Source organism: Natator depressus, chromosome 1 (assembly GCF_965152275.1).
Source record: "Natator depressus isolate rNatDep1 chromosome 1, rNatDep2.hap1, whole genome shotgun sequence".
NCBI lineage: Eukaryota > Metazoa > Chordata > Testudines > Cheloniidae > Natator > Natator depressus.
The window spans coordinates 121,143,688-121,171,122 of NC_134234.1; the positions used below are offsets into that span (position 1 = coordinate 121,143,688).

General features: G+C 40.7%; 1 protein-coding gene across 4 annotated transcripts in view; it reads right to left on the reverse strand.

Moving 5' to 3' along the window:
- Positions 1 to 27,435, reverse strand: part of HERC2 (HECT and RLD domain containing E3 ubiquitin protein ligase 2) — a 197,846-nt gene that overhangs the window by 71,430 nt on the left and 98,981 nt on the right. For all 4 annotated transcript variants that reach the window (XM_074965634.1, XM_074965610.1, XM_074965626.1 and 1 more), the window contains exons 38-57: positions 24,310 to 24,492; positions 23,474 to 23,658; positions 21,178 to 21,325; positions 20,900 to 21,096; positions 20,432 to 20,662; positions 19,605 to 19,740; positions 18,570 to 18,713; positions 16,183 to 16,325; positions 15,727 to 15,994; positions 15,435 to 15,577; positions 14,114 to 14,212; positions 13,848 to 14,016; positions 13,208 to 13,333; positions 7,256 to 7,364; positions 6,847 to 6,986; positions 2,597 to 2,787; positions 2,153 to 2,258; positions 1,895 to 1,986; positions 1,078 to 1,253; positions 356 to 467 (exon numbers count right to left, since the gene is read on the reverse strand). In XM_074965634.1, coding sequence (XP_074821735.1) covers positions 356 to 467; positions 1,078 to 1,253; positions 1,895 to 1,986; positions 2,153 to 2,258; positions 2,597 to 2,787; positions 6,847 to 6,986; positions 7,256 to 7,364; positions 13,208 to 13,333; positions 13,848 to 14,016; positions 14,114 to 14,212; positions 15,435 to 15,577; positions 15,727 to 15,994; positions 16,183 to 16,325; positions 18,570 to 18,713; positions 19,605 to 19,740; positions 20,432 to 20,662; positions 20,900 to 21,096; positions 21,178 to 21,325; positions 23,474 to 23,658; positions 24,310 to 24,492 — 3,098 coding nt within the window. The remainder of the gene's footprint in view (positions 1 to 355; positions 468 to 1,077; positions 1,254 to 1,894; positions 1,987 to 2,152; positions 2,259 to 2,596; positions 2,788 to 6,846; positions 6,987 to 7,255; positions 7,365 to 13,207; positions 13,334 to 13,847; positions 14,017 to 14,113; positions 14,213 to 15,434; positions 15,578 to 15,726; positions 15,995 to 16,182; positions 16,326 to 18,569; positions 18,714 to 19,604; positions 19,741 to 20,431; positions 20,663 to 20,899; positions 21,097 to 21,177; positions 21,326 to 23,473; positions 23,659 to 24,309; positions 24,493 to 27,435) is intronic.

The following is a 27,435-nucleotide window of genomic DNA, read 5'->3' on the forward strand; positions in this document are numbered from 1 at the left end:
CTCTGCAACAATCATTCCTATGGTACACAACTGCAAGTTATTGACTACTATGATCTTTCAGAGTTACAAGCATAATCTTCTACCCTTTGAAAGCTGGAGTTTCAAGTAAGAAGCTACCTGCTTCAAGAAGGCAGCTCTAAAAATTGAACTGGAACTGAAAATGTAATTTTAAGATCCAATTTCTCAATCTGCCAGTGACAGACATTAGAATGCTTTTTTAGCCCTGGAAAGTCATTATGTCTAGTCCTGGAGGGGTTTGATAATGAACCTTAAAAACTTTGAATTCAGCGTCTGGTTTATGTACTTCATCAGAGATTTTTGTTTTACACAAACACTTTTTCAACAAAGACAATACCTTGGAACCCTTTAGTCCTCCCAACTGATCTTTGTCATTCAGCCCCCAAACAAAAACTTTGGTTCTTATAGTAGCTGCTGATTCCAGCCCTGCCATCTTCTTCCTAACAAGACTGAGTACATTGAGAAGAAGAGAAAAATGTCAGTTCCACAGCCTATATACTCTGACATTTGATAGGCCTTGACCTGTGTTTTATATTTTAACCACCTATTTTACATTTTGAAATGTAAATATCCTCTGTGAAATTAAGTTCAGTATAGCTTCACAATTGTCATTTTCTGAGACTACTACGTTAACTTTTTACTTTATAGCTGTTATAAAAAGAAATGTTTTAATAATTTGCATAGTGAAAGTCCTTTAAAAGTGCAAGAGACCCACAGAACTTCAGGATTCTACATTGTATATTGGACATATTATACAGTTAAAGCCACTACTCATAAGTAGGAATTTTAGCTGGTTTTGACAAATCAAAGCATTTTTCAGCATGAGGCGGCAAAATAAAAAACTATGAAAAAATTGTTCACTGTATACACACAGGAAAGACAAAAGGCATACATAAACTAATGTCTTCATTATAAAACTTGTTGAAACTAAAGCCTGGGTGTTTTCCTTTCTCTAGTACACAATAAAATAATTCAGTCGTTTGAGTTGTACAGCCAGTGTTCACGTTCTTCTAGTTTAAGGTTAAGATAATAAGTTTATTTTTTCCTCCAGTTCCCTACCTCCCAGTGTTTGCTTTATCATCATCCTCTTCCTCATTATCGGAAGCAAGGAAAGGGACTGCAGCCAAATCTTCATCCTCTGCCCGGATACGCCCCAGTATGCTGAGACCATGTATTTTGCAATCTATTCCAGAGCTTCTGCACTGCTTTATAGCAATCTCAATATACCTGTGATACTAAAGAAAAAGATGTAATTGCAATCTTTTGGGTCTATAAGTTCATGGAACATGGAGGATTTTAAGATTTTTGCATTGCTGAGTTCCATCCGTTTTAGAAATTGATTCTGTAAGATAAATCAAAGGTCCTAGTTTTCTGCCCTATTTAGGTGGCAATTTAATTGATATGGATGTTCTCAGCATTCTGGAAGTTTGCTACTAGATTATTTCATTTCTGGGAATGATCTCACCTCCAATCTACCACTAAGTTTCTGCCCTTCTTCTTGCAGTACCTGGCCACAATCCAGATTTGTCTCCCTAGGGTCAGGAATAGCCATTCCGCTTCTGTCACCCAGCAGATGAGTATTTCCAACCACACCTTTGAAAAAAGCCTGGTATTGTCTGCTTGGTTCCGAGACATTTGCTTTTAAACTGAGAACCTACAATTTCACTGGTGTTTACTCGTAAGACTAGTAATTGTACACATGGACAGTGATTATGCAAAAAAGTCAACAACGTGGTTAATTATAAGTACCAACATATTGGGAAAAAAATCAAATATAATAATGCAATAACCAAAGGTACACATGGACACTTCTTACAGCAAGATACATTTCCAGTTTGATCATCTGAGAACTTCTCCTCAATCAGTATTCACTTACCTCTATACAATCATTAAGAAGAGGCACTGTGGTGTCTGCAGGGTTAATGTTGATTGTCTTTAGCTCTATAAGGTTATTTAAAGAATTCCCACCTGTAGAACATTGAAACTGATTTTAAAGGCCACGTACCAACATACTGAAATACCACTCCTATCTGAACACTTTACCAAGTTAAATAATCAATATTTGATCATTTCAAAAAAAAAAAAAGTGTGTTTAAAAAAACCCTACTTCTGAATACAGTTAAATTTCATGTACCTGAAACCACAACAAGAGAGGGCATGTAGCTGCTGTCTGCAGGATCAACTATCATCTTCAGTCTGTGGACAAGTACATCAGGGAAAATCTCTAAACGAATCCAGTGCTAGAAAATAAGTGGTCACACATTCAATGAAAATCCCCTTGACCACAAAATAAAAAATAGCTACCTTACTGTTATTTATCCACTATATTGCCATTCCTTTTTCTATAATTCACAAGAATTACAAACAATTGAGAAGAATAAATCTTAGCAAACTTAAAAATCAGTATATTTAGAGTGGAACACATACATCTAAATATAAACTTTAAATGAAATGTATTTGTAGCACTGAGATAGATGACAGGTGGTGCATAAAAAACATTACAAGATGAACTACAACCTTGTTTTTTAAACTGTGTGCCAGAGTTGGCATAGCATTCAGAAGTATGGCTCAAGCTTGCCTTTCCTTGTGAGCCAGAAGACTGCCAGCATTGTTCACTGCCATCAATCAAACGTGAAGCCTGATTCACAGAAGACGACACATTCAAATTCTTAACAATTCGTGACCAGTCATCCAGTAGCATTCCTCGCTGACTGCTATGATGTCTCTTCAGCTGTTTTCCAGAACGCCCACAAAATACTGGAGACTGACCTATTTAGTTCAAAAAGTTATACTATAAACCAGCTATTGTTAAAGAAAATTACATTTAATAAAAAAAAAAAATACTATGACAAGAGCAAACATTCAAATCAGACTTCAAAATAAATGCATAGTTATCAGATAGACTATTTAGCCCAAAACATATTTGGAAGTGAAGCATGAGGGTTTGGTCATGTTACTTCCATTAACAGGACACAACCTGAAGTGTAGTTCTTTTAAAAATGAATTTAAAATAGTTTCAAGCACTACACATATCCATGAGTCCTCATGCCCATTTTTGTGGTAGTCACTTTTTTTTGATTTTCCCTGGTGTTGTATGTATTTTGTATGTATAACTTTCACAAAGTGAACCCAACTACAGTCCACTGAGGTGCAAACTTCACCAATGGGAGAAAGGATCTGAGAATCCCCTTCAAAATTCTGGTTGTTGTACAGTGCATGAAGATTGTACAGTTATCCACTGGAGTATCAAAAGCACTGTCTGCTGCTAAATGAACTCTCAGGGAACTGAGCACACAACCCAAAGACTTATGGGTAAGTAGATACTCTAAGATACCATTGATTCTGGCGGAGTCCAGAGACAATTGCTTTGATGAGCCCAAGCAGAGACATGCTTCCATTTAGGTGAGTAACAGATTCTTGTAGACTTCTACTTTGGTTAAGGATGAATTGCACCCTCCTAGAACACAAGCCTTCTACCTCCGATGCCCATCCAAATACCAGGGTCTCAGTTGCAGCCGCCCTGGATTGGTGTGTGTGACCGTTAGAAGGTCTGGCAACATGGGGATGTTCTCGCATGGTCACACTGAGAGCTTCAATAGATCCACAAATCAGAACTGTCTTGGCCAGTTGAGCACACTCACAATGACTCTAGCTCTGTCTCGGAGGATCTTCCATACAACCAAAGGAATTGGAGGGAGGCACACCCCAAGCGCCCCTTCCCTAACATCAGGAAGGTATCTCCCAAAGAGTCTTTGCCCAGGACTGCTGAGGATCAGCACTGAGGAAGTTTTCTGTTCACCTGTGAGGCAAGAAGGTCCCAGGCTGGCATTCCCCATTGAGCAAAGACATCATCGAGAACCAAACTGTGAATTACCCATTCGTGACTTGGGTAAAAATGTCTGCTCAGGTAGATTTTGCATCCCTGGTAAGCATGCAGCTGATATGATTATGCGATGTTTGATCCACCAATTCCAAAGGATGACTGCCTCTATGCACACAGAGAGAGATCTTGTTCTTTCTTGCTTGTTTATATTAATCACTATTGCCATATTGTCCAACATTATCTGAACTTGTCTGGATTGGATGAGTGGGAGGAAGGCATTGCAGGCCCCACACACTGCCCTGAGTTCTAGTAGGCTGATGTGCATTCTGGACTCCCAGAATCCAGATGCCTTGTGCCATATGATTGCCCTTGTGCACACCACAACCCAGTGGTAGGCACCAGTAATGATGGTTGCCTCAGTTGTTGGTGTGAGGAAAGGAATCCCTACCCGAAACTTCTCCGGTTTTGTCCACCAGAGAAGAGAGCTTAATACCTTGGGCATAATTGTTACCTTGTCCTTTATGGTGCCCTTCTCTTGTGAGTAAACAGTGGGAAGCCAGACTTGTAGGCACTGTAGATGAAGTCTGTGTCACATGTGTGCATGAAGCCATGTGGCCAAGGAGGGAAAGACAAGTTCCAGTTCAGTCCTGTGTCTAATAGTGAGCTAGGGTACAAGAGTGCTCATGACAAAGCCCTGGCTGGGATGATTTAACTGGGAATTGGTCCTGCTTTGAGCAGGGGGTTGGACTAGATGACCTTCTGGGGTCCCTTCCAACCCTGATATTCTATTATTCTATGATTCTATGACCTGAAATCTTTCAAGAGGCAGATGTGCTCTTGCTGTAGTCAAGTCTAACGTCACCCCATGAAGTTTATGCACCTTGTGAAGGACAATGTGGATTTTTCGTAACTGCAGCAGACACTCAGGGTAGGTAAAAAACTGAGCAGAACATGAGTTGCTCTGTGGACCTCTGAGTCGCCTGTGAGAAGACAGTTGCCAAGGCATGGAAAGACTAAATCCTTCTCTTCTCATCCAAGCAGCCATCACTGAAAATCTTTTGTAAACACCCTTGGTGTTGTGGCCAGACTGGAGGGGAGAACTCTGAACTGGTCATGGTCAAAGAGGAAACTGAGGAACCTCCAGTGGGCTGGGATGGACATCTATAGGAAAAAGTGTCTCTTTCATGATGACACACAAAAGCCATGTGCCCTCCTCTAACAAGGGAATTACTGACACCACAGATATCACGCAGAATTTTACTTATTGGATAAACCTGTTTAAGTGAAGTAGATGGAGAATTGATCTCCATCCTCCATTCCTCTTGGGGATTAAGGAGGAACAGAATCCCATGGTGTTGAATTGAAATCTTTCCTATGTCTCCTGTGAAGAGCAGGAAGTTCACCTCCTGTTGTAAAATCTCCTTCTGACAGTGGTCTCTGAAGAGGAACCGAAAAGGGGGTCTGTCGGCAAGAGTTACAACCCTGGATAAACTCTAATTAGTTTATTAGTCTGTGGTTAGGGCCTTCCAGTTTTTGGAAAATTGGGTAAGACTTCCGCCAAACACCTGAATAGAGGAATGAAAAGGCATCAATAAAGGGACATGGGTCTTGACAGTCCCATCAAAAAAAACTCTTCACCTCCGGGCTTAAAGTATGAAGTGGCGGTGGATGTTGCAGAGGCTGAGTTCCTGGGTCTATATAACCTCTGTGTCTTGCATGGTGGCTCCTGAGGACATTGATGATATAGGCACTGAGGTAGCACCTAAAGACTCCACTCAGGCCTCTGTGAGATGGTAATGGTTTTGGGGAAGCTTCCACTTATCCCTTCTGAAGAATAGTGTACCATCTCCATCCACACAAAGGATACATAGATGTTGATCCCCTCTATATTATGGTTCTGTATTAGCTCCCATCACCATAGTAACCAACTGCTTCTTCATAGAGGTACTTTGAAGAACTGAGGTCACCTTCTCTCAACTGATTCCCCATAAAGGAACTAGTTCAGGGAAGTCAGATCCCTCTGGGGGCCTTGTCTTTTAATGAGCTACCCGTCCTTTCACGTCCATTGGACGTTAGTGATTATCAACAGAGAATCTGCTTTAGCCACCTCCACATCCACACTAGGCCTGGAAATGTGAAGGAGGGAAAGATCATATGTCATTAAACATTAAGGTCTGGCTGACCTGAGAATCTGCAACACTTCAGAAACAGGTGGGAGGAAGGAGAAAGGCAAAGTCAAACGGTATGAGATCAGACTGAATCTGGGAGAAGGGGAGAGAAGAAAAATCTAAAAAGAAAAGAACTCATTGTAGATCCCAGTAGTAATATTAATCAGGAACAGAGAAGCTCAAAAGTGCTCTGTGTGCCTATTCCTGCTTCAGAAGCAAAATATTTTAGTGGATTACCAGCAGATTGGTCCCTGCTTCTCAGACCACTGAATAGTCTCCAGACCATGCAGAGGAATAACCTCCACCCATTTTCAAGGTCAAAATCTTGTTCTAGAGCAATTAAGGGCTGAGCTGGCATGCTCCTTTTGAAGAGGAACTGCAAAAAAACCTAGGTGCACTATGTTCATCTGATGGCATGAAGGAGCTATAGACATGTTTGGATTGGCAGTGAAGGGCAGTAAAATAAAGTCATTTCATTTTATTCCCACTCTAGTTGCAAACTCAATTCTGACATAACACGGAGTAACTGTCACTTGACACTACTTTAAATATCATTTAACACACACAAATATGAGCCATTTAAAATGTTTTTACTCAAGATCCTATCAAAATTAATCATGCAGCATTACCCACAGAAAAGCTTAAAGGGGCATTCTGATTCATTCAGTATAAAACTGCAACATAAGGTCCTAATTTGTACCAAACAATTCATTTCCTAGTAAGCTAGTTACAATGTTAAACTTCTTAATGTAATAAAATTAAGCCTAAAAGCATGATTTCAAGAGGTATTTAATGCATTTTAAATTAATGTCACCCATTTCTAGTTTTGAAATATACCTGGTTCATTTATTCTGCCAAAAGTATGCCGGGTGTTATGCTTTCTGGTTTTGAAACAGGTTTCACAGAAGTCAAAGTCATCACAGTTTCTACATTTGAACCTAGGCCCATTGATAGGAAACATCTGACAGCCATCACACCTGATTTTAACAAAGAGACAATTAATATGGTCGATCTGAAAAAATTATAAGATATAATATATTGTTACATAGATTCTCACGGCACAGAATTTATTGTAACAGCATTCATGAATTAAGACATTTCTTTTTTCCTTCCCTACACCGCCCCTTCAGCTCATGGACAAAACTGCACACAGTTTTCTATTATACTTATTTAAGAAATTTCAGTTATGATACTAAAGTTACATGCCAAGTGGTTCAAGAAATGACAGAAATGAAAATTAACTTACGTGACCCCTGGATGAATGCTGGGGACCAATTCCATTTCTGACAATAAACCAGTCCAGTGAGATTGCTGAGGGAAGTCTACGATGACATCTTTTCCATTGGCACTAAAAGCTGTAACAAAACATGCAGACAGATAATTTTGTGAAAATACCTAAAAAATTAATTAGAAATGGCTACAGTCTACTTGCCAAAATAGCTTTTTAGAAACGATTCCTTCTAGGAGGTTAGGATTTATTTCAGAATGCATCTTTATTTCAATGGAATCATCTGTCTAGTCACAGCAATCAAAAATAAAAATTTAAATGTTTTGCCAGCTTTTACTTATTTAACATTTGCACTGTGGTCTAGCTTTGTTCCTTCACGACATTATTTGAAACAATATTTGTGTTACCTATTTTTCCTAATGGACACATTAACTTGAAAAGTTTAGAAATTTTATGAGCCTCTCAAAGAATATCAAAAAGACTAACACGGCTGCTACTCTGAAACCTGTCAAAGAATATCAGGAAAGACAAACGACATGACTATGCTTGGAAGGATTAAATTTATATCAGTAAATATCAGTAAATGTCAATTTCACTGTACACATACAAACCAGCAAAAAAAAATTATTTCCATCAGTTATCAAAATATACTGATAGGCAAAGAAAGAAAAATGCTTGAGAACTTAAGAGTTTGATTTAAGGATATTTACTTTGTATATTTTGACGTGATGTTGACAATTTGTGTTTTAATGGTTATAAAACTAACATTTTGAATCTCAAAAATCTATTCTCATTAAATATTTGTCTGACTTCCTCAAAATTTCCCGCAACTAAAAACTTGATAAAAATAGAAAAAAATGCTTAAATTTATAAAAAAAACTTTGCCACAACTGTGAAAAATTTAAATAGATAAAATCAAAAAATTTCTTTAAAACATTGATATCCACTGAAATTATATTAACACCAACAAATTCTGTCAAGCCACTGTTATGATATTAGTTATATCTTATCCCTTCACATAATCCAACCCTCCTATCTGTTGACTCTCTATCATGTTGTCATCCATTTCTACAGGCAGACGTTAGAGAATATCTAGCTCCTATTTTCAACTTTTCCCATAATGAGAAGTCCTGCTTAAAGAGAAAAAATATTTCTGTTTCAGTATGAAGGAAGTTGTACAGATGTTTCTAAATAACTCAAGAATCAGCTGTGACAATGAGGAATCTATCTATATACAACTTATAAATTCTGGTTGATGTTATGAAATCGTTGTATCATGGAATATGTCTATGTGGATATGGAACCTGCCAATTCCTGACAGGGGCTGAAGGACACCTCTGCTAGACCAGGGACAGTAGTTGGTCATTAAACTTTAAATGGTTGCCTATTCAGGTGAAAACGTCTTAGGAACAATGGGTTGGCTGAAGTTGGGAGAAGGTAGTTCCTCCAACTCCAGATGCAGGGAGGAGAGTGGAAAATCACAAGCAGCAGAAAAAAAAGTAGTTGTTGATAGGGGGACAAACTCAAAGGACTCAGACAAAGGAAACTTTGGGAATGAGACAGGGGCATGCTTCTGTAACAGTGAAGTCCTGTTTACCTGTGAGGACCAGCCAAGGTCAGAGAAAGCTAGCTGATGTATGGAGGAAGAGAGACTCCATGGATTCTGAGCTGCAGGAGAAGGACCCCGGACACCCCAGAGGGCTCTGCCCAAGCCCAAAGAAATGGAAGTTACTTTACCTGGAACTGGAGGTTCTTTGAGATGCATGGCCCCTATTTGTATTCCATTTGTGTGTACACATGCGCACCACGTGCCTGAGTCTAGAATTTTCTGCAATTAGCATCCGTTGTCCTGCATGCGCGTCATAGTTCTCCTCGTGCTCCCAACCAAAGGCATAAAGGGCAGTGTGTGCCAATGCCTCTCCAGTTTTGCATATTTACCACAGTTCAAACAATCTGCAGGGGAGGGTTGGTAGTGGAATACAGATCGGGACCACACGTCTTGAAGAAACTCCAGTTACAGGTGAGTAACTTGCCCTCTAGTGGAATGAACCCTCAACCTACTCCTGGGGGAATTCTGTGCCACTGCGTATGCAGAATTTGCAAATAAATTAATGTTTTTTGCACAGAATTTCCTTTTCCCCCCACAGAAATGGACTGAAGAATTGCTGGCTGCCACTAGGGGCTGCTGGACCTGGCAGAACCCAGCTCGCAAGTAGAAGACACTGCTGGGAGGAAGGGGAGGAGGAGCTGGAGAGTTCCCGGCAGGCGCAGTTCTCAGCACGCCCTGAAGGTGGCATGCAGGAAACTTCGTACAAGCCTGGGACCTAGCATCAGGCACTCTCTCCCTCTGGATCCCTGGGCTCTGAGGGGGAACGCAGCTAGGGTCTCAGGTGGAGGGAGTGTGCGCATCTGGGCTGTGGGGGGCAGCAGCTGGGATCTGGGAGGGAGGCGGTGTGAGTATCTGGGCTAGGGGGCACCCCACAGGGGGCACCCACAGCTGGGCTCTGATGGTTGGGGGGTAGAGAACGGGTGCGAGTGTCTGGCCTAGAGGGTGCCCTGCAGCTGGGCTCTGGGGGCAGAAGGTTTAGATGTCTGGACCCCTGCTGGGCTCTGGGGGGAAGGGATAGAGAAATGGGTTGTCACAGGGGTTTCCTTAACTTTCTATTCATGGAAGAATTTTTTTTTGTCTCTGTATGTTTACAGACATTGTTGCTGACAGGTATTTTGAAATAAGTTACCAAAATAATTGAAACTGGCATGATAATGTTATTTTGACAAAAAATATGCAGAATTTTTAATTTTTTGGTGTAGAATTCCCCCAGGAGTACCTCAACCCCTCTGGAGGGGGAATACAAGCTAGTTGGTAATAGAGTAATACAACCCGAGACCCATTCTGAAGTCTCTGCATCAGTACAGCTTAACCCCTTGATCGCTCTACTATGGACACAAATAGTTTAGGTGTTTTCCTAGCATTCTTTGTTCTTTGTAGATAAAAGGCCAAAGTCCTTTGGATGTCCAGAAAATGGAGCCATCTCTCTTCAGCTGAGGCATGTGGGTTTGGAAAAAATACTGGTAAGTGGATTACCTGACTGATATGAAACAAACTACTTTACGAATCAATTTAGAGTGGAGTCATAATGAGAACTTTTCTTCATAGAAGGTAGTATATGGTGAGTCAGCCATGAGTGCTTCCAGCTCACTGACTCTACTGGCTGACATTACAGCTATTAGAAAGGCCACCTTCACAAACAGATATGTCATAGAGCATGTGATTAGAGGGAAGTTTAGTGAGAAACGACAGACCAAAACTGAGGTCCCAGTCAGATGCGAACTTCAAAGGTGGAAAGCATCTGAGAATGCCCCTCAGAAACCTAGTTGTGTCAGAATGAGTAAACGTTGTATCCACTGGAGAATGGAAAGTGTGCTAAATACACACGCAGAGAACTGATCATGAAATCTTAAGACTTAAGAGGTAAGTATGTACTCTAAGTTATCAGAGCAACAAGTTGCATTGCTGAGCTCAAGAGAAGAAACACTTCCATTTTGCTGAGTAACAGCTTCTCGTAGAGTCTTTTCTGCTTTGGTTAATAATAGACTGCACTGTTTTGGAACATGAGCACCCTATTTCCGATGCCCATCCAAATACCAGGCTATGAGTTGCAGTGGCCTCAATTGGGATTCCTGAAACTGCCCCTATGCTGTGTTAGATGGTACGGCAATACGGGGTGTTCGTGGGTGGTTGAACTGAAACTTTCAGCAGAACCGTAAACCAGAAAGGTCTTGGCCAGTTGGATGCAATCATGACGACAGGAGCTCTGTCCTGGCAGATCTTCAGTAGAACTTGTGGCATCAATGGAATGAGAGGGAAGATATACCCCAGAGACCCTTCCATGACATGAGTATCAAATTATGACTCTCCCATTCATGATTTGCAGAAGAATGTCTGCTAAGGAGTTTTGCACCTCTGATAAATATGCTGCTGCTAAGGTTATGATGGTAGATGCACAAATTTCACAAGGTGACCGTCTCTGTACACAGATGGAAACATCTTGCTCCTCCCAGCTTGTTTATATAAAATACCATTTTTATGTTGTCTGACATTATTTGGACATGTCAGGATCAGATGAGTGGGAGGGAGGTGTTGCAGGTTAGATGGACCACCCAGAGTTCTAGTAAATTGATATGCATTATGGAATCCCACAGGGTCCAAACACCTTGTGCCATATGATCACTCATGTGAGCCAACCCAAGAGGGAGGTGTAGCTCACGATGGTTGCCTGCGGAGTCAGTGTGAAGAAATGGATCCCTACCCTTTCTTCTTCTACCGAACCCTTTTTGCACCCGACGAGAGTCTAGTACTCCGAGCGGAACTGCAACTTTGCCTTTTATGTTGTCCTTCTTTGGTGGAATACATGGAGAGAAACCTGTCTGGTAGGCAACAAAGATGAAACCTGGCAAACAGTGTCATGTGTGTGCATGAGGCCAAGTGGCTGAGGAGGGAAAGGTAAATTCTCATTCATGTTCTGGGTCCGAAAGTGACCTCATGTATGAGAGCACTCAGGGCCTGAAACCTCTTGCTGTGCTCGAGTCCAGTGTCTCGTGGTTGTCAGTGTGAATTTTTCATGATTGATCCAGACACCTGCAGAAGGCTGAGCAGAACACTGGTTGCCCACTGGACTTTCTCATAGGAATTGCCCATCAGATGCCAGCCATTCCCCATCCTCATAAATTCTGGCGGGGAAAAGAGTAGCAGATGCTGCAACTGGCAGAAATATGAATCTCACCCAGGCAATATTGATATTCATCACTCACCCAAAAGGAGCGAGGGCAGGAAATAGAGTTTTTGAATCCAAGGACCCTGGATATAATTCAAGATTGCGCAGGAGAAAAAGTCCCCGGTTGGGGAAGAAAATGGGGGAAAGCACTAGCTAACTATACTATGCTAGACTATACTACGAAAACCACGAAAAACTAACTATATACACAATAGCTTATAGCAATGATGCAGTATAAAAAAAGGGAGCCAAAGACACCAAACATTCTGACTCAAACCATAAAGCAGTCAGAAGGAACTGGAGATGTATTGGCCTGCACCACCTTTTATGTCCTCGGTTTAGAGCACAAGGAGAGCTACGTTGCATGTGTGAGCCAACCGACACTGGTTGCAAAAAATTCTGAACTCGGGCACATGGGTATCCCAAGTGTGGAATACACACAGGGACCATCACTCGAACTCTGACGTAGATGAAGAAACAGATAGCAAAATGTGTATAATTGTGTTTATTATTTCGTCTAGATCTGTGTGTCGCTCATGAGGCTAAGTAAAGAGTAATGGTATTTAGAATCCTGTCAAAATCTACCTGTGTGTGTGTCTGTTGGCTTTCACGGTCACATGCCCATGAAGAGTTAAATTGTAAACCCTGAGCACCCACACGACATGAGTTCTGGCTGTGTGTTCTAAAGCTCTGAGGAGTCAGCAGGAGTTCCAAGGGCTAGGTAGTTGGACCACAGGATCTCGTTTCTCAGAAGAGGTGTTAGACAAAGGATCTGCACTCAGAGAGCCTGTCTTGAGACCCCAGCCAAGGGCAGTGCCTTGACTCTGTTCATGTTTCAAGAGCGCACAGGTCCTACCGAAGTGGGCTCCAAACACAACAACCTAGTGAGTGTCCACAGCTGGGGAAGCTCTACTGGAACTGGGTGTGTTACACATTAAAACTGGTGTATGGGGGTGTATAAGTACCTTTGAGAACGCAGATCAAAGTATTAACAAAAAGGGGACACAAGAGCATTTGTGTTTCCAGCTCACACTGGGCAACAACAAAAAGTCTTTATAGTCTCTCTAATCATTATAGTCTTCCACAGCTGCTGCTGTGCCAAAAGTTTCTCTTCCTTTCACTTTATAAAGCAAGAATAATATCCATATAGTTCAAAATGTGTGAATTTTTTTTCATTTTTGGAAGTCTACATTACCTTTTACAACCCCCACGCTCCTGTGAGTAACAGATCCCCATTTGTATTTGGGTGTAGTAATTGAGGTTTTCACATGCACTTTGTCACCAATCTTAATGTGAGAAGGAGAACTCTGTGGTGGGAATCCTACAAAAGTTTAAAAAATAAGCACGTTATTTTTTAAGCTTGCATTCTCCTTTGGCATACTGTACAGATAGTTACTAGACCAGTGGGACTCACCCTCCAAATGCTCGGGGGGGGAAGGGGTTGACATACTGAAGGGCCCAGACCAGCCCCAACTGGGCGTGGGGAAAGAGTGCCACCCAGCCCTGCTCTGCTGTCTGACCAGCTCAGACCCCAGCTGCAGTTCCATTCCACCCCCAGCCCAGCTCCACCCCCAGCCAAAACCCAGCTCCGGCCCCTGCTGCACTCCACCTCCTGTCCAGCTCCAGCCCCAGCCCGAGCTCCATGCCACCCCCTGCTCTGCCTCCATTCCCCATATCCAGTTCTGATCCTCCCTTAACCCAAGCTACTTTGCTGAGCCAACTGTGAAGTAATGGAGTGAGGGCACGGACAGATTCCATTGCTGGTAAGGGGAGGCGCAACAGGAAAAGTCTGGACACCGCTGTACTAAACAGCAGTTAATGAATATTCAACTCACCTATAAGCTCAACGTGGATATATCTGACCCAGTAAGTGCCACCCTTTTGTTGCCAATCACATTGCACATTGAGGTCATGTAGTCCATCTCGATCCAATTTAATAACTTTACCTACATCTCCTTCACAAACTTCCTCATAGGTCCTGCAGCATCTAACCATCATCCCCACCTAGATAAAACAGGATCATAAAATCCCATAAAGCCTGCAGTTAAAGGAGCTCTTAGAGAAAAGTTACATTCCACACAGCTTTCACCACCATGCTTACCTGAATGTTCTCTCGCACATACACGGCATAATCATCATTACTTAAGAAATCAGCTCGTTTCTTATAAGTTTGGCTTTCTGTAACAACAGCACCACTAGACTGTAAAAACACACACAACAAACATGGACATTTTAAAAGTGTGTAGTTGCTTTCAGTGGAGAGAAATAAGCACATTAGCAGGGACAGTGAAGATAAAGAACAAAGAAACAAGATAACTCTGTGATTCAACTCACTAAAGGGCTAGCATTTATGGTCTGCTGCACTTGAGACTATGGCTTAGTACCCAGAATAACTGGGCAAGCTGAGTAATAGCAAGTTTCCAGGACTCCTGAAGCAAGCCAAAAAGAGTTACTATTACAAAAACTATGCAAAAAGAAAAAAAAAGGGGGGGGGGGAGTAGGAGCAAACAAAGCTTTTAAATTTAAGCCACCTACTAAATCTTGATAATCTAGAACTATAAACTTGCTCAGGTTATCAATTTGGATAATTTACCACTAAATTCAGGGCTTTTCTTCTTCCCAAATAGTATGCATCCTTTCCTATTGTGATTATCAAATCAATCACATGCCAGTACATCTTAGACACAGGAATCTGAGGAAACCAAGAATACTGCAGATATTCCTCTTGACTGCTATTTACTGATATAACCTCTGATACACAGATTTAGGTTGCCTGAAAGTGTATAGAAAAATAGTGCAATTCATATTCAGAACTGCTACGGGTGACATTGTTAGTTTGATAGGCCACTTTATTGTCTTTGCCTTTGAAAGCCATAGTTTTTATAAACTAAAAAATTAAGTGATTTCACTTGTGGCTTTCAGTGCCATTCAAGTCATGCTTTGAGTAGCCAAAGTATCATACTTTTATTTTTCAAATCACTGGGATAGAAGGAGAGACACTTTAAAAATGTCTAAACTTCAAACTCAGTCAAGGTTGATATAGTTTCCAAAAAAGGCTAAACAGAATTTTTGAAATCATTCCTGAAGCCTGAACTATCCGACACACTAGTGGCACTGAAATGCTTGTTAATGCACAAGCAAAGTGTGTTGTCTATTGTAAAAATTCACAGATATAGTCTCCTATGAGAAACATCTGACCAGTAATTATGGTCTCCAGTTCAGTATTGAAGAGAAAAGCCAAGTGAAATGCTATAGATGCAGGTCTTTCAAAACTTAAAACTGTCGATGAACAGATTTGATGGGGGTAGCATGACACCCTTTGTAATTTGTAAGTGAAGGATATAATTCCACATCTTGCAATCATGTTTTTTAATCCATTAATTTTTTATTTTTAATCTATTTTGGAGTGACTAAATACTTACGACAGGACAAGCAGCCTCAGCTTCTTCCACATCTTCTACCATCTCCTCATCTGAATATTCATCAGATACAGTATCAGCATCTGAGAGATCAGTAATCTGGACATCAGGGTGATCCAACAGCCAACCAACCAAGGCTTCCACTCCTAGTGGAGAAAACAATAAGCCAACCAAATTAATATGGGCTTCCTTTGGTATGTCATACAGAAGTTTAAATTCTCCGTACTAGTAGCATTCTAGTCTGTTAATGTTATGGGGAAGAAGGGAAATTATTAATGGTAACTATGTAAAATACCTGGTAATCCAGAAGCACTTCCGGAGGTTCCTGAGAGCGACTTCAGTGCAAATTCAATATTTTTCCTAGGAAATCCCATTTCCATAAGCTGAACTACAATAGGGAGGGGTGGAATGGGAGATTGCTTGCGTTTCTTCACTTTTGCAGGTCGGATATGCTGCACTGTAACAGGTGTTGTGGCCTCACTGGAGCTACAGTCTTCGAACAGTGGAGTGGAAGGATGTGTGGACTCCACAGCTAGATACTGGCACACTGCCAAAGCAGCAGCCTAAGCGAAGACAAGTAAACACACACTGAAGTCTAGGTAGAACTAGCAATCTATATGTACTGTACATCAGTAAATGTTCAGCTTCATTTACAGAATCTTTGAAAAATGACAAGTAAGAGTCATCAATGGGAATTTGAATTTGAGTGCTCAGTAGAAAGTTTTAAATGAGGAAAGAACACTGATTGTACCTCAAGCTCTTGTTTGTCAAATATTGCTTTCACAGGTGATGGCTGGGTAGCAGCTGTCAGAAGCTGCTGTAAGAGGATCATGGGAGGTTGAGGTCCTTCAGGAGACATGTCTCCTATGTCAGGGGATGCAACTGCTCCATCCTCTGAAATAAACGAGTTTTAGTCAATAAAATTACAATTAATATAAGGTAAATTATGCTGTGTTAAAGCGTCTTGTGGATCAAACATACAAAGGAATGATGTCCACCACACTCCATCTCAAATTTAGAAGGGAACATGTGCAGTACAGCAAATTTTCTGAACACAAGCCTCAAAAGAGCTAAACTTCTAGTCAAACACTAGTTTTACTACCATATCTAGAGCTAGTCTGGCAGAAGCCACTTGGCATAGTGGGCACGCACTATTAAGCTTGAATTCTTATCTTACCAGACCTGACATTATTACAAAAGGAAGCATACTACGCTCTTGGAGAACACTTGGTACAGTCCTTGTGTTCTCCCCCTCTAACTGATGCTGACAGCATGTTTGATAGGCTCTAGATGGAGCCCTCTCTCTCCCTAACAAGAGGGAGTCATTAAAAGAATATTCTATGACCCCAGAGATCACCACTCCTCCAAAAGAGTACACTTCTTTTTGACTGACTAGGTTTGGATTCTGTACTTTTGAAGGATGTTTTCCCATCACTCCAGCAGTTGAAGCAAGGAAAGAAAAATATACTGACTCAACATTTGGTTCCCAAGACCAGTAATAGCTGACATACAAACCAGAAAAGACTAGAAAGAAATATTAAATATAATAGAGAAGTCCCAGCATTCCATTTTTACTACTAATATAGCACTTGTTTCTAGCTCTGAGAAGTTAGAGAATATCCAGTTTTAAAATGACACCAATCTGATCATCTTGCCTTTTCTAACATTCAGCTGAGTTTCAACATGATTTTAGCAGATGCTAGCACAAGAGCCACAGAATCAGCAATCATTACTTTATAAAATCAGAGAAAACTTTAAAACCCTGCTTTCAGGAGGCAAAGTATTAATCTTCAGGTTTTTGCAACTACTGAATAATTAGTTGCTAAAAAAATCATTTAAGCAAAATGAAAGCAAGATGATAATTAGAATTATGTGATAAAGCTGGTTACCTAACTTATTGATACATATTCATTTCTTATTTGTTACTGAATGTTAACATTTGTAAAACCTTAGTTGCACAAAATACAGAATCTCAGTTACAAACACCTCGGGAATGGAGATCGTTCATAATTCTGAAACGTTCGTAACTCTGAACAAAACATGATGGTTGTTCTTTCAAAAGTTTACAACTGAACATTGACTTAATATCGCTTTGAAATTTTACTATGCAAAAGAAAAATGCTGCTTTTAACCACCTTAGTTTGAATGAAACAAGCACAGAAACAAGTTCTTACCTTGTCAAATCTCTTAAAAAAGAACAACCCCCCCCCCCCACCTTATTTTTAGTAGTTTACATTTAACACAGTACTGTACTTGCTTTTGTTGTTGTTGTTGTTACTGCTGCTGCCTAGCTGTGTACTTCCGGTTCCAAATGAAGTATATGATTAACCTGTCAGTTTGTAACTCTGGTGTTCATAACTCTGAGGTTCAACTGTATATGTAAGTTTAAAATTTTAGAGTAATACCTCTCCATTGTGTTCCATATCCCAGTGAATTAAGAAGGGGCATCTGGTGATGACTTGAGCAGTTCTCATCCACATGTTTAAGAAGAGCCGAATGAATTAAAGTGCAATAGACATTAGACTTCCTTTTCTCCTCCATCCCCCAAGATCACTATTTTCTCCACTTAATTTCAATCTACCATTTGTAGCCCCTCTTCAAGTAGAAAGAGAAACTGCTTAAGACATCAATCACCACCTTGAAAATGACAGAAGAAGCCATAACAAGAGGTACAAATGTGTTTTATTTAAATTTTGGGGCAGCATTGAGAGGTGTTTACAAATTTAGTATTCAAATAAAAATATTAAAGTCATATTCAATATGTAAGAATCATAAGTTAGGTGATCAGCACTTTAGTGTCCAAAATCTTTACCCGCCTAATCTAAAAACAACAGGATAACACTTTCAGGACCAGTAAATATTTTCAAAAACTGTTTCTAAATTATCATCTGAGTCTTTGAGGTCAAAAGCCTGAGTTCTATCCTCAGACCACAACATGCAAGGTACATACTCATCAGGTATAGCTGCAGAATAAAGTCACCACACAACCCATAACCATACATATTAGTTACATTTTAAACTCGAGAGGACATTGAAGACATTTTATTTTGAAGACCAATAATCAACAAGAGGTTAAATATTGAAAAGCATGTGGCTGACAGGACAACTAATTCATCTTGTTACGATAAAAAGCTGTACCTGTGGGAATCGATCCATCCTCTTGTACAGCTGGTTGAGATAAGATCTGCCTTAATTTATCCTGGTGAGAAAGCAGAGCTCGACCTGCTTTCAATATGTACAATTTTAACTGTTGGCATCTCAGCAGATCCAAATCCACTTGACCTATCAAAAACATAAAATGGCCATTAACCAGAAAGCAACAGCATTCAAAGTAACAAAGGCAAACATTTATTTTTACAATCTGATGATCCCATCACAAAAATACATTTTTAGTACCAACAGTTATGAATGGTAAGCTCAAACAAGATGATAGGACTAAAATATAAAGTTTAAGTGCCTCATTATAAGAAACCCACACTGGACCTACTCCAGATGTCAATACTAAGAGAGTGCATCTCAGCTGCCATGCACTTCGTGAACTTAAGGTTTGTCTAGACAAACAGTTAGTGGTGGCAATGTGGGGTGCTATTCTACAGTGCACTAGCATATTAGGCACCAACACTTTGTGTAGATGCTGCAACCATGCACTGATGTACGGCCAATGTGCAGTAGGAAACTTTTAGCGCACAGTAGCAGGATACACACACACACACACACAGAGCTGGTGAATGGCACGCTATCATGTAGATTTACACCACAGCTTGACATGCACTAACTAAGTCACGCACACTGCTTAAAATGCAACAGGTATGAGCAAACTAGATAGATATCAGGTGCGTCAACTATTTTCAGACAACTCAATATGCAACAAAGACTCCAGGCTCAAACTACATTTACGTCATAGATGGCAGCCATTCTTCAAGCCAAGATATAAACTGGATACCCTGTACAGTGCATCAATGTACTTCCTTGCGTACTTGCATGTGCTTCTCCTACGACTCTTGCTCCACTCTGGGGTAAGTGGTGGTATGTGCCTTCATATATCACTTCCTACTCAATGCTGACCAAGTAGAAAACAACTTTCCACAGAACTTCTGTACCTTCCTAATATATATTTAACGTTAGCAATATTTTCCAGAGAAGGGTTAACGTATGATAAACAGGAAACTGTACCTGAAAGACCCTGGTTGGGAGACTTCATTCTGTGTTTTTCTATTTTACTTCCGGCCAAGTTTACCAGCTGAGCCCAGACAGACAACATGGGTTCAGTGAATGGCAAGTTGTTCACATTAAAAGCCACCACTGGAAGCTAAAAGAACCAAAAGGTTAAGCATTTTTCAAATCTTTAGAAATTCATAAAAACCCTAAGAAAATAAAGGAGCTGCTAGGACTGTAGTCATAAGTAGAAGGATCTGAGTATCACCGGCAGAAAGGAAAAGCAGATAGCATGAGTGTCAACTGCAACCCCTGCAACAGACTGGGGCTTTAAGTGCACGGGAGCCTCTTATGCTGTGACTTCACAAGGCAAAAAAAAAAAAATTGTGTTAACGCAAGGCAAAATCCTAGTGAAGACAAGGCAGTTTCTAGTTTTCACACTAATTAGCAGATGAGACTATGGTGTATCCTAGTCTATCTCAACTTGCTTATTAACATGAAAGCTACAAGCTGCCTTGTCTTCACTAGGATTTAACCCTGAGTTTGCACACCTTTTTAACTAGTGAAAACAGCTAAACTGAGTTAATATATTTTTTTCTAATGAAGATAAAGCCCTGCAAAGACATGCATGAAGACTGCCCTGATTTGTAAATGAGCATGAAATGCACAATTGTGGGACTAGCAGATGTATATTCCCTGGACAAATAATTTTTTATACCACACATCCTACTCTTGGTCAGACTAGCCTATTTCTTCTTTGTAAAACAGAGCCAAGTTAAGTTTCTTTTTTCACAAAAAACACAATTTTCACACTTTCTGTAATATTAAAGACCGGTTTTACTTACTGGTTTTAGTTGACTTAAGGGGCACACTCTACATGTTCGCATGTCATAGAATTGAACAGTGATTTTTCCTTTTGGTGTGATGCGCGTCACTGTGCCTTCTCCAAATTCATCATGAACGACTTGTCCACCCAATCTCAACCGACTGTCTATTCCGCCAATCACTGCTAGTACAGCCATTAAGCCTCCCACCTCTGGATTCTCAGAATCAGTGAAGTAGTCTTCTAAAACAGCCTGATAAAGAATAGTAAAATTAACTGTAGGGAGAAAACTAGTACTTTTATCTACTTCATTAAAAAAAATAATTTATATAGTCATCAATCCAGTTGAAAGTTGCAATACAAAAAATAATTTTACATAGAATAGTTTTAAAATCAAGCTTTAACATTTTAAATATTAACACTATTTTAACAACATTAAAAATTAACACTTCTAGAGAAAAATGAGCTAATTTTAAAACGTGGAAACTACCCCTTCTGACTGTTTTCCTGCAAAGATGTGGGTGATGGAGGTTAGTTGAGAGTTGATGTACTTGTTTATGAGTCCATTCCACTGGCTTAGTGAATGGAGTGTCCTCAGCAGTGCCACTATCTCTTCTGCTAAAGTACTGCTGTGAGTTGCCGTTAGAGATGCTTGAGGCCTGGCCTTCCTCCTCCTCAGAGTAGATTCTGAAAAGAAATAGCAGAATCTCAGCAGCTGATTTAAGATAGGAAAAACAAATTAAACCATTAAGGAAAAAATTGCTCTACCTCTGAGTAGTGGGATATCTGAAGAGCAAGTACTAAGTAGGCTGCCTAAGAAACCAAATAGTTTTTCCACAAGAAATTTCATGTCTCTTGATCTTTCAGTTTTGTCCCAGGATGGAAGTACCGCTTTTAATAAATGCACAGCAAGGATCTAAAAGTAGATATTAGAATTAGTGTTATTTTATTTCAAGTCATTTCAGCAAATAAGTTCTATAGGATCAGGATTCTAAAACAAGAACATTTGAATTAGAAATATCTATATGGAAATGAAAGACTTAACTATTAGCCATCTTTTGTGCTCTTCCCTACAATTTTGGTTGCTAAAACTTAAACGGTCCATAGCTACCTAGTTATTTTCTTGCTTGTTTGCCCATTTATCAATATTAAGAGGAACTGCTAATTTAATACTAGTAGTAGTTGTATTTAACATAGGGTTGCCCACCCTCCAGGATGGTCCCCGAGACTCCAGGAATTGAAGATTAATCTTTAATTAAAGACTGCCATGGGATGAAACCTCCAGGAATATGTCCAATCAAAACTGGCAATCCTAATTTAACACTGCCCAGCATCAAAGCACACAGGGCTCCTCCGTAGAGCTACACAGATTGGCAAAAAGTAAGATCACCCTCATAAGACTTAAAAACAAAGAAGTATCAGAACAGGAATTAAAGTGATGGGGAAAGAGATGTGGTTTGGATTCCAAATATAAGAACCGACAGCAGTCATACTAATACACACTTTTGGGTGAATTAGTTTACACCCTAACTCTATTCCAGTGAAGGCACAGGAGCCTAACAACGTAAGAGGTAATGTTATCAGAGTGCAAACAGCAGCCAGAACAATGCTTGAGGAGCTTTTCGCATATAGCCAACGCTTAGTATCACTGTCTCTCAATGTAGCAAATAAATATGCATCTGCATTTTAAGTTGGAAAACTGGTTTTCTTTTTGGGAATGAACTCCCCACGTCCAATACAAGTAGGTTGCATCTTTCTTGCAATATACATCTAGAACAGCACAGATATGTCTTCAGAGTCCAGCACTCCAGAGTTTTGTCACCATTCTCCCAGCCCCCTCCATGATCCCGGGCCAGATGGGGAGGTATGATGGTTACTTATTAATCTTGACTATTCTCCAGTCAACAAGGACAGCTTTGTCTTCTGGGCCCTGGACACTAAGAGAAGACTGATCCACCCTTGCAGAGGTGTCTCTAGATAAGTTTTGAATCATGCATATAAAAACAGTGGCCCACCACAAGCTATCCACACTGATCACCTTTCCCTGGAAGAATGTCTTCTGCAGTCATGGAGCCAGTGCATGAAGGCTCTCTTTATGCAGCTCCCAAAAGGATCCCCTCACAAATGGAGCTCCTTTCAGCTTTTTGCAGCTCCATTTGTTCAATCATGCTAAGGAAGCACACCCATTTTTGTCCTAACCCCTTGGAGAGAAGGAAGAAATGCTCTCTGCTGTCCCAAAATTGGTTTCAAAATTAGGGTAAGAGTAAAGTAGAGAGTTGAAATACCACTATGTTTAGCTGGCTGAATACAGAGAATCTCATAAGGGTGAGAACACAACTTAGATCCTGCATGAGTGAACAGCCTCTGGTACATACTGAAAGAAAGTCACAACCTAAATGTATCAGATTGAGGAAGAGATCAGGATCACGTTTGTATATTCCTGCCCTAAGTTAATTGGCAGGGCTACCTTTGAGAAGATGCAAGCAACAGAAAAGCACCATTAATGGAGAAATATACGTTCAAATCTTGTGTACAGAAGAAATTTATTTACAATGGAAAAACTACACAGGCAATAAATATGACACATCAGTGTACAGTTCTGACTGGTAACCCCTTCCTGTAGGCAGTTTTAGATCACTCACTCTTTATCACTAACTTGAATGCAAAGATATAGCAAGCCAATAAAAAAGAAGGACAGGCAAGCTAAGCAATTTGGTTATTTTATTTAAAATAGTCTGAGTTTGTTCATTTTTCTTTAATTGTCTGTTGTGGTTGTAGAGACTGTGTGCATAGCCAGTTCACCTCCCTAGCAACCTTTACTATCAGGCCCACCCACAGGTGCCAACCAACTCTCTCTCTTGCATTGAACAACATTTTACATAACCTTGCTGTGCAGTGTTAACTTGCAGGAGGATTTTTAAAGCAAGAACATTCTGATATTACCTTTCCTACAACTCAAGAAAATAAAAGGCACCTTCAAAACTGTTCACTTTTTAAATTGTACTGTAACAAGACAAAAAATGCCAAATTCATTGCATATGAAAATGATCTGGAAACACATTACCTGTCTCTGTAGTGATGCAGCAGTGAAAGATTCATGCCCCTCCACAATTTTCATTAGCAAAGTTATCCACTGAGATGTGCTAAGTGTGCTGCACATCTGAGGCATGAGTGCTATACTTCGAATGAATCCTAACGTGCACCAGCTTCTATGCTGCTCTTTATAAACCAACTTATTTGGCAACGAAGCTGGAAATAAAAATACATGAACACTGACTTTTCAGCCAACTGTACCACAATTTCTCAAAGTGATCCACTTTGTTAAACAGATCTTAAAGCTCTGCTACAAAATTGCCCCTAAATATAAAGTTAATTAACTGACTTCCAGTTTAGTTGAAGTCCATTAAGAATTAATTTCTGGCATACTCCAGGAAAGAGAATCTCTCTTGCAAGCAAATTCTCACCCACACACTGACTACACTACCTTACAATTCTGTCCATTTTGGAAAATTTGCTTAAAGTTACTAGTATTATAAAGATGATGTATATCATCAAATTTATGATTCGCCTAATTATAAAGTCATGCTGTCCTTCCTAACCTGAAAAGTCCTTTTTGACTTAAGATTCCTTATAATGGAAGCCATTTACCGCTTGGATTGTCTGGGCTTTGTATAGTGTGCAGCACACCAGCACTAAGAGAAATGTGTATTCTATCCACAAAACAATTTGTGATGTTTCCACAAATATGTAAAATTGATGCTTTGAGAAGGTCTAAATGTTACTGAACTTTGACCTTAAAAGACTAGGAATTAAATAAAGGAATTACTGCAAAATCAGGCAAGATATACCGCCTGAAAGCTGATGGGTTTATTTGGTCAGACTATGCCATGTAACACATACTTGATTTATCTATCGTTCCACTCTCCACCAACATGCGAAGCAATCCACACAAAGTTCTGGTCGCTTCATTCTGCATAACTTCAGCATGGACTCCAGCAGAGAGAGAAAGCGTCTGTAACAGGTTCACGGTACTCATCAGCATCGTGGAAGTGGGGTGAAGATTCCTTTCAGCTTGTTCTCCCTCTGAAGCAAGAGACAAAAGATACAGGATTACTTTAGTAACAAGCTAACACAGTAAACAAAATGTTCTGAAAAAGGCAAAAGAACAGCAGTTCTTTGAGACGTATGTCCCTATGGGTGCTTTACTTCAGGTGCACATGCAACTCTCAAACATTTTATTAGAGATTTTCCACTAGTAGTACCAGTCTGGCCCGCACACGTGCCCTATATGCCTCCTCACACTGGACACTGAGGCTATACAAAAACGTGCAGGCAAACCTCCCTCAGTCCCTTCTCCACTCGAATGTCTCCACAGAGAACAGTCTGAAGAGAAGGAAAGATTGGGAGAGCAGTAAAGCACCCACAAGGGTACATATCTGAAAGAACTGAAGTTACTACACAAAGCGAGTAACCTCTTCTTCTTCAAGTACTATCTCTATGGATGCTCCATTTCAGGTGACTTCTGAGCAGTTTCCTCAGGGGAAGGAGGGAGCACTGGAACGGAGGCCAGAACTGAAGACAGTACTGCAGTACAAAACTGCCACATCAGATCTGACAGCATGGCTTAAAGCGTAGTGCTTTGAAAATGCACGTATGGAAACACATATAGTAGCCCTACTTTCTAAAGCAATGCCATGTATGTTGCTTGTGACCTGGTAAAATGTGCTGTCACCCCTTGAGGAGGAGGATGAACTGTGCAACCCACTTCCTGTGAGAGGAGATAAACAGAAAATGGAAGCAGGCATTCCTGACAATCCTGAACTCCAGCAGATTGATGTGGAGATTTGTTTCTGAGTTGCCCATCTCCCCTGAGCTGTGAAAGCATTGAGATGAACTCCCCAGCCTCACAATGATGCATCTGTTGTTAAAGTTAGTGATGGAGCAGGGCAACAGAAAGGAAGACTCTCACAGACATTGAGTTGATCTCTCCACCAATCCAAGGAGTTCCTCACTTAAATAGGAACCGTCACCTGTTTGTCCAAGGTGTGTCTTACTGAATAGGACATTCTGAGCCAACCTTGAAAATAGTGAGACATAACCTTGCAAAATCAGTCACAAAAGTGCAAGTTGCCATGTGTCCCCAGAGCTGAAGACAGTTCCTTATAGTGGTGCAAGGATTCCACTGATTGTCCATACCAAACTTGACTTGGTTATGAACCTATCTAAGGGAAGGCAGGCTTTGAACTCGTCAGCAGCCAGGGAAGCCCCTATAAACTGTATCTTAAATTATGGGGTTAATGTGGATGTCCTGACATTTAGCTGAAGACAACTCCTAGAAGAGCAAGGGCCATCTGGGTGGAAGATAACACTGCTTCATAAAAATGGTCCTTGAGTAGCCAGTCAACAAAGTAATGGAAGACTAGGATCACCACTGCTACTGCCAGGACCTTGGAGAACACCCTTGGGGCTAAGGAAAGATCAAGGGGGAGCACTTGGTATTGAAACTGATCCTGCCCTATAGAGAATCACAGATCTATCCTGTGCAAAGGGTATATTGGGATATGAAAATATGCATTTTGTAGGTCAAGGACTGAAAATCAATCCCCCTTCTCCAGTGAAAGAACTCACCATCCTGAAATTGTAAGGCTTTATAAACTTGTTTAGAAGTCTTAAATCTACTATCAGTCTCTACCCTCCATCCTTCTTTGGTACAAGGAAATACTTTGAGTAAAACCCCTTGCCCATGTGAAGAGGAGGAGACTATTGCTCCTAACTAGAGGAAAAAGATCACCTCCTCTCTCAACACAAGCTCATGAGCGTGGCCCCTGAAGAGGGATGGGGAAAAGGAAGGGTGGAAGGGAGGAAAGAATGTAAAATGGATGTTATGACCTCTATGACTCACTTGTCTATAGTAATCCGCCTCTAGGCATGTTGGAAATAGGAAAGGCATCTCCAAAGGGAGGGTGGTGGGCAAACGAACACAGCTATAAAAGTAGACATGGGGGAGGATTTGAACCCCCGACCGACCCCGTCAAAACTGTTGCATAGAAGATGGTTGGGTGGTTGTGAAAAAAGGGCGGGTGGCCCACTCTCTCTGAAATGTGTCTTTTCCTGTGGAAGCTCAGTGGATCTATGGAATCCAGAGAACTGAGCAGGAGGTGATCTCTGGGCAGTTTGTGACCTACTAAACAGTTATCTGTAGGTGTATAAATGCCCAGGGAATGTAAAGTGGCTCTAGAGTCCTTCAGTGTCCTCCATCTGTGGTCTCCAAGAAAAGCCTACAACCATTGAAGTGTTCAGCAGTGAAGTCCTCAGCAGTGTTCTGTATTTCTCACTGAAACACCAGGAGCTAGAGCCATGATGCCCTGCACATAAATACTGCCATGGATGCTTGAAGAGTGGTCCTGGCCAATAATTGGCCCTCTGAAATGTTGAACTAGAATTGTTCCTTATGGTTCTGGTGGCAGGTGTTCAATAAAGGCCATCAGTCTATTATAGTTCACGAAACTGTATTTGACCATTACTGCCTGATAGTTCTGAATTCTGAACTGCAGAATTGCTAATTGAACTTCTGGCCAAATAGATCCAGTCTCTTACGGTCCTTGTCACGTGGAGCAGAACTTGAGAAGTGCTGCCTACCCTGCTCTTTTATTGCATCCACTGCCAGGGTCAGGGGAGGGAGAACAAGATATCAGAGTCCTCCGGGGGAACACAATACTTTTTATCTTCCATTTTACACATTGGTAGAATAGTAGCAGGTGTTTGTCAGACAGTCTTAGCTGGATCCAGGAGCACCCTGTTGATGGGTAATGCCATCCTGGAGGGCATTGCTGATTGAAGAATATCCTGCAGTTTGTGATGTGAATCCCTGACCTCTTCGAGTGGAATCTGAAGAGAGTCAGTTACCCAGCTTATTAGGTCTTTAAATTTCTGGAAATCAGCAGCCATGTAAGGTGGTGGAGGCATAACTGCTTTGGTTGAAGATAAGGATTAAATGCATGTTTGAGGGGTAGCCTCTTTAGCCAC